Source organism: Salvelinus fontinalis, chromosome 12 (genome assembly GCF_029448725.1).
Source record: "Salvelinus fontinalis isolate EN_2023a chromosome 12, ASM2944872v1, whole genome shotgun sequence".
In the NCBI taxonomy this organism is placed as follows: domain Eukaryota; kingdom Metazoa; phylum Chordata; class Actinopteri; order Salmoniformes; family Salmonidae; genus Salvelinus; species Salvelinus fontinalis.
Genome location: NC_074676.1, coordinates 124,257 through 141,823, shown reverse-complemented (window position 1 = coordinate 141,823; position 17,567 = coordinate 124,257). Strand labels below are relative to the sequence as shown.

The 17,567-nt window shown below is 42.3% G+C and overlaps 1 protein-coding gene across 1 annotated transcript in view; it reads left to right on the top strand.

Moving 5' to 3' along the window:
• The window catches only part of LOC129866589 (F-actin-capping protein subunit alpha-2-like), a 48,023-nt gene that overhangs the window by 15,146 nt on the left and 15,310 nt on the right, over window positions 1–17,567 (top strand). The window contains exon 2 of the mRNA XM_055939337.1: window positions 4,912–4,975. Within this exon, the coding sequence (XP_055795312.1) occupies window positions 4,912–4,975 (64 nt within the window). The remainder of the gene's footprint in view (window positions 1–4,911; window positions 4,976–17,567) is intronic.

Below are 17,567 nucleotides of genomic sequence, written 5' to 3'. Positions count from 1 at the left end.
ACAATAACAAAGCTATATACAGGGGGTACCGTTACGGAGTCAGTGTTTGGGGGTACAGATTAGTGGAGGTATTTTGTACATGTAGATTGGGGTAAAGGGACTATGCATAGATGATAAACAGCGAGTAGCAGCAGTGTAAAAAAAAGGGGGCTCAGTGTAAATAGTCCGGGTGACCATTTTTATTATTTGTTCAGCCGTTTTATGGCTTTGGGGTAAAAGCTGTTAAGGAGCCTTTTGGATCTCGACTTGGCACTCCGGTACCGCTTGCTGTGCGGTACTGGAGTGAACAGTCTGTGATTGGAGTCTTTGACAATTTTTTTGTGGTCTTCCTCTGACATGCCTAGTATATAGGTCCTGGATGGTAGGAAGCTTGGCCCCAGTGACGTACTGGGCCGTACGCACAACCTTCTCTAGCGCCTTACGGTCGGATGCCGAGCAGTGGCCATACCAGTTGGTGATGCAACCGGTCAGGATGCTCTCGATGGTGCAGGATGCTCTTTGTCACGCAATCTTAGATAAATCCATCAAGACACCAACCATGATAAAGGGTTAAACAGGTTTTAAATGAACATGTGACTTTTAAGTAGAGCATTGACCCCCTCCCCCCTTATTTCTTAACTTCTCTAGGATAGGGGGCAGCATTTTCACATTTGGATGAAAAGCGTGCCCAGAGTAAACTGCCTCCTACTCAGTCCCAGATGCTAATATATGCATATTATTATTAGTATTGGATAGAAAACGCTCTGAAGTTTCTAAAACTGTTTGAATCATGTCTGTGACTATAACAGAACTTATTTGGCAGGCAAAACCCAGAGGACAAACCATTCAGATTTCTTTTTTTTATTGAGGTCACTCTCTTTTCAATGAGATTTCATTGGGAATCCAGATTTCTAAGGGACCTTCCTGCAGTTCCTATCGCTTCCACTGGATGTCAACAGTCTTTAGAAATTGGTTGAGGTTTTTCCTTTGAGAAATGAAGAAGTAGCCATGTTCAGAATGAGGCTCCAGTAAAGTGTACTGTTTGTTGGAGGCGCGTGACCAGAAAGCATGCTACACATTGTTTTCCTCCGGTATTGAACACAGATCATCCCGTCTTCCATTTTATCGAGTATTTACGTAAAAAAATACATTTTATAGTAATTTATTTTAATTTGGCGCTCTGCATTTTCACTGGATGTTGGCCAGGTGGGAAATTATCTAGCAACAGCAAGCTAGCTAAATAGGACATATTAGCTAGCAACTGCAAGCTAGCTAGCTAAATTGTCATAAATGTTTAAAGCTTTTCGACCTGTCCCCAAATTAATATAATTGGTTCAGAGTTTGTTTTGATATTTTAACCTGTGTTTGGTTAACCTGTGTTAGGCTCTACATGTGTACTGTTTTGCTAGTTATTCTAGTTCTGTTCAAGGTGCCTATTCATAAAGGCCTAGTCCTATTACAAATATGGGGATCGGTGGAGAGGTGCCAAGAAAGAGGATTCAGCCTCCTAGAGAATAGAGTTGGTGCCGTCTTCTACCGTCTTCCTCTATAGGATTCACGCCGGTCAGATTATACCACCCCCTCTCCCATTCCTCCTCCCTCTCTTGGTTTAGGGTTCTGGAGTGTCCCGATAAGTGGTGTGATTCTGCGATTAGGGTTAGTTCCACTGGAGTGTCTTTTGGGATAATAGATGCTACTGGGAATGTGGATGTGGGGAAACAAACAACACATTATCACTGGAGGACAGAGAACACAGAGAGAACAGAAAGCCCAGCTGGTGACTGTCTGCCCAGGACCTTACAAAGACTAGTCTCCCGCAGGGGGTCTTTGTGTGTTCGTTGTGTATGTGTGCGCATTACTTTGTTCGTACAGTGTATGTGTTTTGTGTTATTGTCTAGGCCTAAGTATGTTTTAGGTCAATTCCACGCTAACAGTGAGATTTTTCACTTTAAAATTTGAAACAAGGATTGCAAAGTTACCAAACTGCACTGATCTTTAAGTAAATGTGTTTTTGTAATATATTCTATGGAAATTGGTAAAAGTTGTCCTTGTGCATAGAGTTGTATGGTTTGTTTAACTTTGCAATCATTCATTTTGTTTGCGGTACATTTTTAAAGTGAAAAATCACTGTTATGGTAGAATTGCTCTTTATAAGATTGTAGCGGGTAGAGTGGCTGTCTTAAGTTGTGCCCAAAATGTAAACAAAAAGGTTATGCCCTTTGTTGGGAGTTGAGGAAAGTGTCAAAAACAATTTTCCCCTTGAGTCTGTCCTACGATCCGCTGTCTGTCCTACGATCCGCTGTCAGCATCCCTGTTCTCAGTGTTCCTGTGAAATGACCTAAGTGTGTGTGTGTGTGTGCGCCCGCCCACCTGGGTGTGACTCAAACCTAGCGCCATAAGTGGTTTCTTCTGCGGACACGACAGCTCAAGCTCTCTCACGCCAAACAGCCAGTTAGTCAGAGGCACAGATAAAGTTGCAGAACAATAATTGTCTGTGTGTGTCGTCTGTCAAGACCAAAGCTCTCCACGTGCTGAAGAATCGCTGCATTGTCTCGTGTCATAAAATACTCACAGCTGTCACAAGGCCATGGCCAATAAAGAGTTAAAGACCGAATGGCACCTCATTATTTGCGCTCTGCACAGAGGTGTCACTGTTTAAAGAATAAAGATAGCCAAGTGATTATGATATTCAGTGTTTTGTGGTGGCAAGTGAGATGCAATGACATGCTAGGTGTTCCCATATAATTCCAGTCATTGATCCAACAACTATCCATTTAAAAGCGCGTCTTGGCAGAAATGTATGAGTGCATTCGGAAAGTAATCAGACCCCTTGAATTTTTTCACATTTTGTTACGTTACAGCCTTATTCTAAAATGTATTACATTTTTCCCCCTGAATTTGCACAAAATATCCCATAATGACAAAGCAAAAATAGGTTTTTAGACATTTTTGCAAATGTATTACAAAATATATAGATAGATAGATATATAGATATGTATATGTACAGTGGGGAGAAGTATTTGATACACTGCCGATTTTGCAGGTTTTCCTACTTACAAAGCATGTAGAGGTCTGTCATTTTTATCATAGGTACACTTCAACTGTGAGAGACGGAATCTAAAACAAAAATCCAGAAAATCACATTGTATGATTTTTAAGTAATTACTTTGTATTTTATTGCATGACATAAATATTTGATACATCAGAAAAGCAGAACTTAATATTTGGTGCAGAAACCTTTGTTTGCAATTAGAGATCATACGTTTCCTGTAGTTCTTGTCCAGGTTTGCACACACTGCAGCAGGAATTTTGGCCCACTCCTCCATACAGACCGTCTCCAGATCCTTCAGGTTTCAGGGCTGTCGCTGGGCAATACGGACTTTCAGCTCCCTCTAAAGATTTTCTATTGGGTTCAGGTCTGGAGACTGGCTAGGCCACTCCAGGACCTTGAGATGCTTCTTACGGAGCCACTCCTTAGTTACCCTGGCTGTGTGTTTCGGGTTATTGTCATGCTGGAAGACCCAGCCACGACCCATCTTCAATGCTCTTACTGAGGGAAGGAGGTTGTTGGCCAAGATCTCGCGATACATGGCCCCATCCATCCTCCCCTCAATACGGTGCAGTCGTCATGGCCCCTTTGCAGAAAAGCATCCCCAAAGAATGATGTTTCCAACTCCATGCTTCACGGACCAAGGTTTGGTAACTAACTACTGACATGGTACAAATTGGTTTCATGAGAATCACCCCAATAGTCGCAATGAAGCGCATCATGCCTTTTATTCACGCCCAACAGATGTGTTGTTGGCGTCACCCTGCCACCTCACTGGGTTTACTTCTATATCGTAACGATATGATGGGGTTGTTTAAGGGTAACACTTATTTTTTAAAGACAACATATTCTCTCTTACGAAAGCGACCCGACCCAAGAGGGAGCAAACGAAATGGAACCGCACAGCATCTCACAATGCTAGGCCGTAAGAGCAGAGTTGAGCGTAAATGGAGCATAACAGATAGCCTCGTAGTGACCCAGCAGTGTTTTCAAGTAAAGTTTGTTTACATCTCTCTAAAGCATAATAAGGGAGTCCTGATCCAAATGGTTCCTCCGCAGGGATTTCAGCAATGCAAATACTCTCTTTCCAGAGCAACACACACACGTAAGAGTCCCTGAGGGCCTCTCTGGTTCACACCGTATCATCACTCATTATGAGAATCGGTCTGCAGCTCGTGCCATGCACCAAAGCTTCTCATACACACCACTGATGAGGGCCCAAGGGAGAGAGCGAATCACGCGCGCACACACACCTCCCTTTCCCAGCTTGTCAGTCCAGGGGGGCGGGTATGATGGACTAGCCAAACCAGTGAAGCCACATGCCAAAAGCCCTACACTGGCAGAGAGAGCGGGAGGGGTGTACTTCACCACTAGGCTTCTCAGCACATTTTCATGCCCTTATATGTTCATGAGCCACTCGAGGGAGGGGCTGCCCGCCCCTCGCTGTCAGTTTCACATATCACCTCCAAACAGGAAGTGTTGTGGTGCAACTGAGTAGCGGCGGGCAGACAGATGCTGGAGGCGCCGACCTTATGAAGAGAGGGCAACTCTCTGGGTGTACAGTGGCTGAGAAGTGAGAATTTTGGTAGTGAACTCACTCTATTCGTCCTTCATGATTTAGCCTCAATAACAGAAAAGACAGGGAGAGGAAAGTTGACCATAAATGGGTGAAAACATATCTACCCAATGTTATCCCTATCCCTCTGTGTGCTGGTCCTGATGTTTGTGTTGCTGACCTCGCCAGTCTCCAGACCTGGGATCTCAAAGTTTAGGAAAACGTTGCCTGTGTGACTCACTGATCTAAGAGATTTGTGTTGGTACTAAGCCTACCCTTGCATTTCTGACGTTTGTGTTTGAAAGTGTGTTCCTTTTTGTTTTTGCAGGTACGCATAGCAGCAAACTTTGTCATCCACGCCCCACCAGGAGAGTTCAATGAAGTTTTCAACGGTGAGCTTTTGTGTGTGGCCTATGTTTTAGGATGCGTGTGTGTTGACCAAAGCCAGGAGCAGGGGATCACAACTCGCACTTTAGGTAGGAAGCTGTAGCGAGTATTTCTCCCTAGAGATGTTATGAGACACAATTCCTCAGCACCTTGAAACCACACGCATACAGAGCCTTCTCTCTTAGCATCTAGCTCACACTCACACATACAGAGCCTTCTCTCTTAGCATCTAGCTAACACTCACACATACAGAGCCTTCTCTCTTAGCATCTAGCTAACACTCACACATACAGAGCCTTCTCTAGTTTTCTTAACTATCAGCTCTGAAAGAGAGGTGAGCCTTGTTTTTTTAATTTAATTGAACCCTTATTTAACTAGGCAAGTCAGTTAAGAACAAATTCTTATTTACAATGACGGCCTACCAAAAGGCCTGCTGCGGGGACGGGGGCCTGGGATTTAAAAAAAATACAATATAAATATAAGACAAAACACACATCACAACAAGAGAGACACAACACTACATAAAGCGAGACCTAAGACGACAACATAAGGCAGCAACACATAACAACAAAGCATGGTAGCAACACAACATGGTAGCAGCACAAAAACATGGACCAAACATTATTGGGAAAAGTCAACAGCACCAAGGTCAAGAAGGTAGAGACAACGTTACATCACACAAAGCAGCCACAACGGTCAGTAAGAGTGTCCATGATTTGAGTCTTTGAATGAAGAGATTTAGATAAAACTGTCCAGTTTGAGTGTTTGTTACAGCTCGTTCCAGTGGCTAGCTGCAGCGAACTGAAAAGAGGAGCGACCCAGGGATGTGTGTGCTTTTGGGGACCTTTAACAGAATGTGACTGGCAGAACGGGTGTTGAATGTGGAGTATCAGGGCTGCAGTAGATATCTCAGATAGGGGGGAGTGAGGCCTAAGAGGGTTTTATAAATAAGCATCAACCAGTAGGTCTTGCGACGGGTATACAGAGATGACCAGTTTACAGAGGAGTATAGAGTGCAGTGATGTGTCCTATAAGAAGCATTGGTGGCAAATCTGATGGCCGAATGGTAAAGGCCATCTAGCCGCTCGAGAGCACCCTTACCTGTCGATCTATAAATTACGTCTCCGTAATCTAGCATGGGTAGGATGGTCATCTGAATCAGGGTTAGTTTGGCAGCTGGGGTGAAAGAGGAGCGATTACGATAGAGGAAACCAAGTCTAGATTTAACTTTAGCCTGCAGCTTTGATATGTGCTGAGAGGACAGTGCACCATCTAGCCATACTTCCAAGTACTTGTATGCGGTGACTACCTTAAGCTCTAAAACCCTCAGAGGTAGTAATAACGTCTGTGGGAAGAGGGGCATTCTTCTAACCAAACCACATGAACTTTGTTTTGGAGGTGTTCAGTACAAGGTTAAGGGTGGAGAAAGCTTGTTGGACATTAAGAAAGCTTTGCTGTAGAGCATTTAACACAAAATCCGGGGAGGGACCGGCTGGGTATAAGACTGTGCCATCTGCATATAAATGGATGAGAGAGCTTCCTACTGCCTAAGCTATGTTGTTGATGTAAATTGAGAAGAACGTGGGGCCTAGGATTGAGCCTTGGGGTACTCCCTTGGTGACAGACAGTGGCTGAGACAGCAGATTTTCTTACTTTATACACTGCACTCTTTGAGAGAGGTAGTTAGTAAACCAGGCCAAAGACCCCTCAGAGACACCAATACTCCTTAGCCGGCCCGCAAAAAGGGTATGGTCTACCATATCAAAAGCTTTGGCCAGGTCAATAAAAATAGCAGCACAATATTGCTTAGAATCAAGGGCAATGGTGACATTGAGGACCTTTTTAAGGTTGCAGTGACACATCCATAACCTGAGCGGAAACCAGATTGCATACCCGAGAGAATACTATAGACATCAAAGTCAGTCAGTTGATTATTGACAAGTTTTTACAACACTTTTGATAAGCAGGGCAAAATAGAAATAGGCCTGTAACAGTTAGGATCAGCTTGATCTCCCCCTTTTTAAATAAAGGATTAACTGTGGCTGCCTTCCAAGCAATGGGAACCTCCCCAGAAAGGAGAGACCGGTTAAAAAGGTTGGAGATTGGCTTTGCGATGATAGGGGCAGCAACCTTGAAGAAAGGGTCAAAACCATCTGACCCAGATGTTTTTTTGGGGTGAAGTTTAACCTCTCTAGGGTACGTGAGACGGTAGCATCCCACCTCTTCAACAGCCAGTGACACTGCAGGGCGCCAAATTCAAAACAACAGAAATCCCATCATTAAAATTCCTCAAACACACATGTATTTTACACCATTTTAAAGATACACTTGTTGTAAATCCAGCCACAGTGTCCAATTTCAAAAAGGCTTTACGACGAAAGCCAACCAAACGATTGTTAGGTGAGTGCCTTTTCACAGAATAACACAGCCATTTTTCCAGCCAAAGAGAAGATTCACAAAAAGCAGAAATATAGATAAAATTAATCACTAACCTTTGATGATCTTCATCAGATGACACTCATAGGACTTTATGTTACACAATACATGTATATTTGTTCGGTAAAGTTCATATTGATTTCCAAAAATCCGAGTTTACATTGGCGCCTTACGTTCAGAAGTCACAAAACATCCTTTGATTTTGCAGAGAGCCACATCAATTTACAGGAATACTCATATGTTACTCAATTTACAGGAATACTCAACTGTTATGCATGGAATTTTAGATGCACTTCTCCTTAATGCAACCGCTGTGTCAGATTTCAAAAAAGCTTTACGAAAAAAGCAAACCATGCAATAATCTGAGTTGGCGCTCAGAGCCCAATCAAGACACATATAGCCGCCATATTATGCAGTCAACAGAAGTCAGAAATAACATTATAAACATTCACTTACCTTTGATGATCTTCATCAGAATGCACTCCCAGGAATCCAGGTTCCACAATAAATGTTTGTTTTGTTCGATGATGTCCATCATTTATGTACAAATTCCTCCTTGTTGTTCTAGCGTTCAGTACACTTTCCAAACTCACGACGTGCGGGCAGGTCCAGCGGAAAGTACGGACGAAAAGTTAAAAAAGTTATATTACAGTCCGTAAAAACATGACAAACGAAGTATTGAATCAATCTTTAGGATGTTTTTAACATAATTCTTCAATAATGTTCCAACCGGAGTATTCCTGTGTCTTCAGAATTGCGATGGAACAGAGCTCGCTCTCACGTGAACGCGCATGGTCAGATCATGGTCACCTCATGGGAGACCTGACTCATTCCTCTCTCCTTCGGCCCCACTAAACAGTAGAGGCATCAGACAAGGTTCTAACGACTGTTGACATCTAGTGGAAGCCTTAAGAAGTGCAACATTACCAATATCCTACTGTATCTTCAATAGGAGCTGAGTTGAAAATCGACCAACCTCAGATTTCCCACTTCCTGGTTGGATTTTTTCTCAGGTTTTTGCCTGCCATATGAGTTCTGTTATACTCACAGACATCATTCAAACAGTTTTAGAAACTTCAGAGTGTTTTCTATCCAAATCTACTAATAATATGCATGTCTAGCTTTTATGGCTTTGTAGCAGGCTGTTTACTCTGGGCATGCTTTTCATGAAAATACTGCTCCCACCCCAAAGAAGTTAAGGAGCTCCTTTAGCACCTCGGACTCTGTGACTGCCTGCAGGGAGAAACTTTGTAGCGGGGCAGTGGGAAAAAGGGAGAAGCATCAGGGATAGTCGCATTAGAAGGGGTGGGAGATGAGGAAATGTAGGACGGGCAAGGAGGCATGGCTGAGTCAAATAGGAATCCTGACTTAATGAAGTGGTGATTTAAAGAGCTCAGCCATGTGCTTATTGTCAGTAACTACCACCTCATCAACATTAAGGGACATGGTCAGCTATGAGGAGGAGGGTTAATTCTCCAGGTCTTTAACTGTTTTCCAGAACTTCCTGGGGTTAGACCCACACAGAGAGAACTGATCCTTAAAGGAACTAACTTTGGCCTTCCTGGATAGCCTGAGTGCACGTATTTCTCATTTGCCTGAACAATAGCCAGTCAGCCCGCGTATGCGTGCGCCGAGCGTTTCGCCAAATGCAATTCTTGAGGTGGAGTAACTCTGCAAGATCACGGTTGAACCAGGGGCTGAACCTGTTTTTAATTCTCATTTTCTTTATGGGGACTTGTTTGTTAACAATACCTCTGAAAATATCAAAAAAGAAGGTGTCTTCGACAGAGGGGATCACACTGATTCTATACCATTTTACAGAGGCCAGTTCATGAAGGAAGTTTTTTAGCAAGCGTCTATGACAAATCACAACAGTGCGTGTGTGCTGGAGGCGAGCGAACGTTCGGGGTGAGTGTGGTGGGGGTACTGTACCGGACAGGGGGAGACATGCCTTCTGTATAGCTTGGAAAAAGAACATTGGAAGCAGTAATCTCTGGTTAATTCTGGTCAAAATGAGGTTGTAGGTTTGGAGTTTTGATCTGGAGCTTAAGGCCATGCTGTGGAGGGTAGCAGCATGCATATGTACCTGTCTAAATAATCCAAGTTTATCTAACTCCAAATCTATCCTTTTGTAAAAAAACATGTTGAAAAATGTGAGAGCTCCCATTTAGCTGTCTCTCTCTCTCTCTGAGGGGGGCGTGTCAACAAAGTTTGACACGTAGCTGGCCCATATCCCCCTCAGAATGTGCACTAGGCCTATACTGCTAACATAAAGCATGAATGGCAGACCAGTCATCACTAGGGCTGTTACGGTGACCGTGTTACCGCCACACCAGCGGTCATGGGTCATGACTGCAGTCAAATTCCACGTGACTGTTTAGTCATAGTAATTAGGCTTCTCCCAGCTCTGATGCTGCTGATGGTCATTAACCTCCCTTGGGTACGTGAGACGTTAGCGTCCCACCTCTTCAACAGCCAGTGAAACTGCTGTGCGCCAAATTCAAATACAGAAATACTCATTATAAAAATTCAGAAAACAAAACATATTTTACATAGGTTTAAAGATTAACTTCTTGTGAATCCAACCACTGTGTCAGATTTAAAAAATACTTTACGGCGAAAGCATACCTTACGATTATTTGAGAACATAGCCCACTAGACAAATCATTACAAACAGTAACCAGCCAAGTAGGACAGTTACACAAATCAGAAATAGAGATAAAATTAATTGCTTACCTTTGATGATCTTCATATGGTTGCAATCAGCAGACATTCATTTACTCAAATGTTCCTTTTGTTCGATAAAGTCTCTTTATATCCAAAAACCTCAGTTTTGTTCGCGTTTTCTTCAGTAATCCACAGGCTCAAATGCAGTCAAAACAGGAAAACAAAAAAATCTAAATTGTATCCGTAAAGTTCATAGAAACATGTCAAACAATGTTTATATTCAATCCTTCAGGTTGTTTTTAGCAAAATAATTGATAATATGTCAACCACACAATAACGTTGTCAATTTAAAAGGTAAACAAGAAAGGCACTCTCTCGGTTGCGCGCATTAAAAAGCTCTGTGACATTTTAGGGTCCACTCATTCAGACTGCTCTTACTTTCTCATTTTTCAGGTTACAAGCCTGAAACAAATTCTAAAGACTGTTGACATCTAGTGGAAGGCATAGAAACTGCAATTTGAGTACTAAGTCAATGGATACTATAACGGCATTGAATAGAAAACTACAAAACCAACAAAAAAAACGACTTCCTGACTGGATTTTTCTCAGGTTTAAGCCTGCCAAATCAGTTCTGTTATACTCAGACACTATTTTAACAGTTTTGGAAACTTTAGAGTTTTCTATCCAAATCTACCAGTTAAATGGATATCATATCTTCTGGGCCTGAGAAGCAGGCAGTTTCATTTGGGCATGCATTTCATCCAAAATTCCAAATGCTGCCCCCTACCCTAGTGAAGTTAATAGCTTACCAAACGTGCTAACTGCCAGGTACTCAGCACTCTATTGTCCCTCTAATCACTTTGACATCAATGCAAATGTAATCGCAAATCTAATCAAACACTTAATGAGTGCTCATGTTGCACAACATTTATTTAGGCTATGCACCTACGTGAGAACAGTGATTGCCTCTGTTAAAAAGAAGATCCCATCAGCTTTCTATAGGCTAGGCCTACTATATGTATTTCTCACCTAATATGAAGCACATTGCTTGTCTTTACAACAGGAGTATAGCCTACCTGGCTGACATGAAAATGAACCATGGGAAAAGCGTCATCCATTCGCTATTTAGGTGGATGATGTGTTTTTCCCCCGCTGCCCCTGTTTAGAGATAGGTGCATGATAATGGTCCATTTTTAAATCAAAACAAATTTCACACATATTATTTAGTATATGTTAATACCAGATTAAATCAAGAGTGTGAGGGGTGCCAATATTAGCCGATCACTTATGAATGATATGTTATGACTTGTGAATGATGCCCAGCATGAGGCAAGAAACAGCGCATGCTTTTTTAAAACTTTTTCCAGGTTTGTATCACAACTAAAGTGGCCAAATAACTTCTTAAAACGAAGCACATTAATCAGCTTTACAATGGGTGTTGAGCCTAACTGGCATACATAAGCAGTGCTTGAGTTTCAAGTTTGAGGAAGATAATTTTCACCATAAAAATACACCTTTTTATTTATATATATATATATATATATATATATACACTGCTCAAAAAAATAAAGGGAACACTTAAACAACACAATGTAACTCCAAGTCAATCACACTTCTGTGAAATCAAACTGTCCACTTAGGAAGCAACACTGATTGACAATAAATTTCACATGCTGTTGTGCAAATGGAATAGACAAAAGGTGGAAATTATAGGCAATTAGCAAGACACCCCCAAAAAAGGAGCGATTCTGCAGGTGGTGACCACAGACCACTTCTCAGTTCCTATGCTTCCTGGCTGATGTTTTGGTCACTTTTGAATGCTGGCGGTGCTCTCACTCTAGTGGTAGCATGAGACGGAGTCTACAACCCACACAAGTGGCTCAGGTAGTGCAGTTCATCCAGGATGGCACATCAATGCGAGCTGTGGCAAAAAGGTTTGCTGTGTCTGTCAGCGTAGTGTCCAGAGCATGGAGGCGCTACCAGGAGACAGGCCAGTACATCAGGAGACGTGGAGGAGGCCGTAGGAGGGCAACAACCCAGCAGCAGGACCGCTACCTCCGCCTTTGTGCAAGGAGGTGCACTGCCAGAGCCCTGCAAGATGACCTCAAGCAGGCCAGCTTTTTTTCCCTCCCCACTTAGTGTTGTGTGTTCCTTCCAAACAACTACATTTTTAGTTTTATCTGTCCACAGAATATTTTGACAGTAGCGCTGTGGAACATCCAGATGCTCTTTTGCGATCTTCAAACATGCAGCATAGTTTTTTTGTTTTTTTTTGGACAGTAGTGACTTCTTCCGTGGTGTCCTCCCATGAACACCATTCTTGTTCAGTGTTTTACGTATCGTAGACTCATCAACAGAGATGTTAGCATGTTCCAGAGATTTCTGTAAGTCTTTAGCTGACACTCATTCTTCTTAACGTCATTGAGCATTCTGCGCTGTGCTCTTGAGGTAGAGTAGCAACAGTGCTGAACTTTCTCCATTTATAGACAATTTGTCTTACATTGGACTGATGTACATCAAGGCTTTTAGAGATACTTTTGTAACCCTTTCCAGCTTTATGCAAGTCAACAATCCTTTATCTTGGGTCTTCTGAGATCTCTTTTGTTCGAGGCATGGTTCACATCAGGCAATGCTTCTTGTGAAATAGCAAATTCTAATTTTGTGAGTGTTTTTTGTAGGGCAGGGCAGCTCTAACCAATATCTCCAATCTCAGGTCGTTAGCCTCGGGGTTCACATACTTTTTCTAACCTACACTGTGAATGTTTAAATGTATTCAATATAGACAAGAAATATACCAGGTGTTATTAGTTTAAGCACACTGTCTATTGTGGTGACTGAGATGAAGATCAGATCTAAATTGATGCAGAAATCCAGGTAATTCCAAAGGGTTCACATAATTTTTCTTGCCACTGTATTAACATTTTAAGTTAAACGTTCTCAACTGTTGCATCGGGCTCATTGCTTGAAACAGGTTTTTTGATGCTAGTGGTTACATTAATTTGGGATCTATTGCATCCCACAACTTTACCAGACTATGATTGGAATATTTACAGTGCATTCGGAAAGTATTCAGACCCCTTGACTTTTTCCACATTTTGTTACGTTACAGAGTCTAAATTAAAAAAAATTGGTTCCAACCGCCGTGTCTTTGTGAGCCGCAGAGTAGGTGAACGGATGATCTCCGCATGTGTGGTTCCCACCTTGAAGCATGGAGGAGGAGGTATTATGGTGTGGCAGTGTCACCAGCAAAGCACCGTCTGTGATTTATTTAGAATTCAAGGCACACTTTAACCAGCATGGCTACCACAGCATTATGCAGCGATACACCATCCCATCTGGTTTGCGCTTAGTCCCACTATAATTTGTTTTTCAACTGGAAAATTACCCCCAAAACACACCTCCAGGTTGTGTAAGGGCAATTTGACCAAGAAGGAGAGTGATGGAGTTCTGCATCAGATGACCTGGCCTCCACAATCACCCGACCTCGACCCAATTGAGATGGTTTGGGATGAGTTGGACCGCAGTGTGAAGGAAAAGCAGCTAACAAGTGCTCAGCATATGTGGGAACTCCTTCAAGACTGTTGGAAAAGCATTCCTCATGAAGCTGGTTGAGAGAATGCCAAGAGTATGCAAAGCTGTCATCGAGGCAAAGGGTGGCTATTTTGAAGAATCTCAAATATAAAATATATTTTTGATTTAACACTTTTTTTTGGTGACACATGATTCCATATGTGATTTTTCATTGTTTTGATGTCTGCACTGTTATTCTACGTTGTAGAGAAATCCTAAAAATAAAGAGAAACCCTTGACTGAGTAGATGTTGTCCAAACTTATGGCTGGTACTGTAAGTATTCAGACCCTTTGCTATGAGACTCGAAATTGAGCTCAGTGCATCCTATTTCCATTGATCATCCTTGATGTTTCTACAACTTGATTGGAATCCAGCTGTGGTAAATTCAATAGATTGGACATAATTTGCAAAGGCACACGCCTGTTTGTATAAGGTCACTTAGCTGAAAGTGCATGTCAGAGCAAAAACCAAGCCATGCGATCGAAAGAATTGTCCATAGAGGAACAGATCTGGGGAAGGGTACCAAAAAATGTCTGCAGCATTAAAGGTCCCCAAGAACACAGTGGCCTCCATCATTCATAAATGGAAGAAGTTTGGACACCACCACCACAATCTGGGGAGAAGGGCCTTGGTCAGGGAGGTGACCAAGAACCCGATGGTCACTGACAGAGCTCCAGAGTTCCTCTTTGGAGATGGTTGTCCTTCTGGAAGGTTCTCCCATCTCTGCAGCACTCCACCAATCAGGCCTTTTAAGGTATTGGCCAGACGGAAGCTAGTCCTCAGTAAAAGGCACATAGCAGCCCGCTTGGAATTTGCCAAAAGTCACCTAGACTCTCAGACCATGAGAAACAAGATTCTCAAAGTGCTTGTCAAATTGTGAATGACAGACATTGTCTACAGCCTGTGCAAAAAAAACAAAGCAGAGCTCATGTGACTTTTTCAAATCATCATTAGTCGCATCATGCAGCCTTAGAATGTATGAAAAATCAAAACATATAGTCCACCGTTAGTATCACAACTAAAGTTACATTAATAATTCAATTAAAGCATATTGGAGTAGCTGTTTCTTTAACTGCTCAACACAGAATAGCCGTGTGTTCGCACTCCCTCAAATCGATTGGAGAAAATATCCTTTCTAAGCTAATCTTGTCTGCTCATTTTAATTAATGTAGCCCACAGACATATGGCATAGCCAAATCAGGGCCTAATATAAGGACAACTCGGGAGTATGCTTTTCTTTTGAAATAGACTACATTTTCTTCGTGTTTCTTTATAGACTTGTCTAAAATAATCGATTTATTGTGATTGCGTATGCTATATTACACGGATTTATGGCGTGGAAGCAAGGAGATGCTAAATCGTTTTTTTTTGGTTAGTTAACAGTCAACTATCGCGAAACCGGCAGTTATTTGCTTGCCAATCACCGGGTGACAAAATGTCATGACCGCCACAGCCCTAGTCATCACCAAGCCAGACTGGGTCATACAGTCAGTAGGGCAGCTCTTCCTCACTGAGGCCTCAGCCCAGTGCATATGAACACGCACATGCCGGTGGACGGACAAAAACCCAGGGACTAATTAGCACACACTCTAGGTTTCCATCCAATTGACAACAGATTTTATGCAAATATTCTAAAATCTGCATAAAAACAATATCCCCACCAGAGATTGTTCCATCAAATTGAATTGCTGCAGATTTAAAGGCTGTGCGTGATGACAGTGCACATAAAAATACATTTTGCGGTTAAATCCACTGTACTGAATAAAAGTTAAATGGGTTTCCATCACATTTTCAGCTCTACTGATGATTTTCTCACAATTTGTTTTGCGTTATATAGCGAGTCTACCCACGCTGGTATTGGCACATGCTCTCTAGCCAACAGCACTCACTATCTGCGTATATCCTACATGATGAGAATATATGGACAAAAGGGTGAGATTATAATTTTTCCAACGTCGATTATCATGTCACCAGAATAAGACCCTAGATATTTATTGTAAAGGAGCATCAAGCTCATCACCTTGTACTTTTAACACCCTGTGAAGTTCATAATTTATTTAATCTGTAGTTGAATAAACTGCATGCTTTTTCAAAGTCATAGTGGGAGGACCACACTACATGTCATCGCGTGACTCAACGTTTACTTCGATACGATGTTAATGTTTATGCATAAAAGCAGTTCCGCTGACATTTCTCGCGTAGTTCATTTTGCTGTACCTGCTACGTGCCGACCCGGTAGCGACGAACCTATCGTTTCTACTTGTAGAATCGCAATGCTCGTCAGAGGCCGACAACTTGACTTTGAGCCAATCACAAAGCACGAACCCCCACATGGGGGAAACAAACAGGAGTGACAACAAAAATGAAGGAAAGGGGGCATTTTCTCTGTACAGCCACAGATTAGCCAATCAGACTTCATATGCAATGGTAGCTAGCTAAGTGCACAGATACAATGCACACAACACTGAATACTTCCTCCAAGCTAGCTAAACACTGTAGCTAGTATTGACATTATAATTAAAGTGGATTAGATAGTTTCCATGAAACAGCTGCCTGTGTTAGTGCCTGTAGCTAGCCATGTTGGGCTAGTTAGCGAATATGCTAACGTTAGTGGGCTAGCTAAACATTTGGATGTGGAATTGGCACTGGCACTACGGGATTATGGAGAGTACATTTTGTTTCTTCGTTATCTATCTTTGGTCATCTGGCTAGTATCAACAAGGGCTTTCTACAAAATAGCAACATTTAGCGCAGCTAGCTACTGATGGGGGGTCACCTTGGGGTCATGAATGGGGCTGCACCAAATGATTGATGTATTATAATAATTGATTATGCTTATGTTGTGTTAAGGGGAAGGGCTGTAAGACCCCTCTCCCACTACATTTATAGGGTCCTGGACTACAGATTAGCAATATATATATATGCATTATAAGGTTTAATATTGTTATTTTCTATTCTCTGCTTCTTATAAGAAACGGTCTGAGATATGTGAGTTATTGCAGTCAAAACAGGGTGTCTGTGAGAAAGCGCCTCAGGGCTAAAAGAGATTCATAGACACAGAACCCTGCAGGGGAGTGAAAGAGATAAGAGACTAGTGAGACATACCACTATAAAGCAATTTGGGGAGTGGAGAATTACTGCTGAGCCCTTAGAAAACACTGGAACTATTGTCTCTCCTTCAAGTTTGTATAACTGTATATGCATGGGCTTGGTCTCATGAGTAGAAGGTGTTGACGTAGGCAGTTACATCACTAGAGGTTGACTGCAAGCATATTAAAGCAACTTGAACCCTTTCCTATTTTGCAGAACTTACACGGAAACATGCGTGCTATATTCCCATTGTCAACTTCTGTCTGCAATTGCATTAATAAAGGTTTTTGATAGATTTACTTAAAGATATTGTCTGATTGCTGATTTCACCAATAAGAAAATGATCGACAAGGAACCTACCCCAACACTACCAAGCTAACATTGGAATCTAGACCATAAGCAACACGAACATGCATTGCCAAACAACACTCCTGCCACCTTCTGGTTTGGTGTATTTTGGTGGCTGATGACTTCAAGGTCTTTGCTGTGTGAACGCAAACGAGATTGACTGCCGACAGTGTTCAGAGGTGCTAAGTACTGTGTGCAGCAAACGTTAGACAATCCCTACCGGTGTGTCTGAACTTTAACACACTGCCTCTGTTAAAAATGTGACACACTGTCACAGGACAGGGGAGCCTCCTTTAAGCAGCTGACAGTGAGATGAGGTTGTGAAAAGAGGGGAGGAATTGAGAGGATAAGTGTGTGTTGGGGAGAGGGCTTAAAGATGATCTGTTTATTGGATGGATTCCGAGGGCTGTGCATGCGTATAATCCTGCCCCCCATCATGATTAGCTTTGTCACTGAGGAGCGCTGGGGGGGCTGTCTGCGCCTCC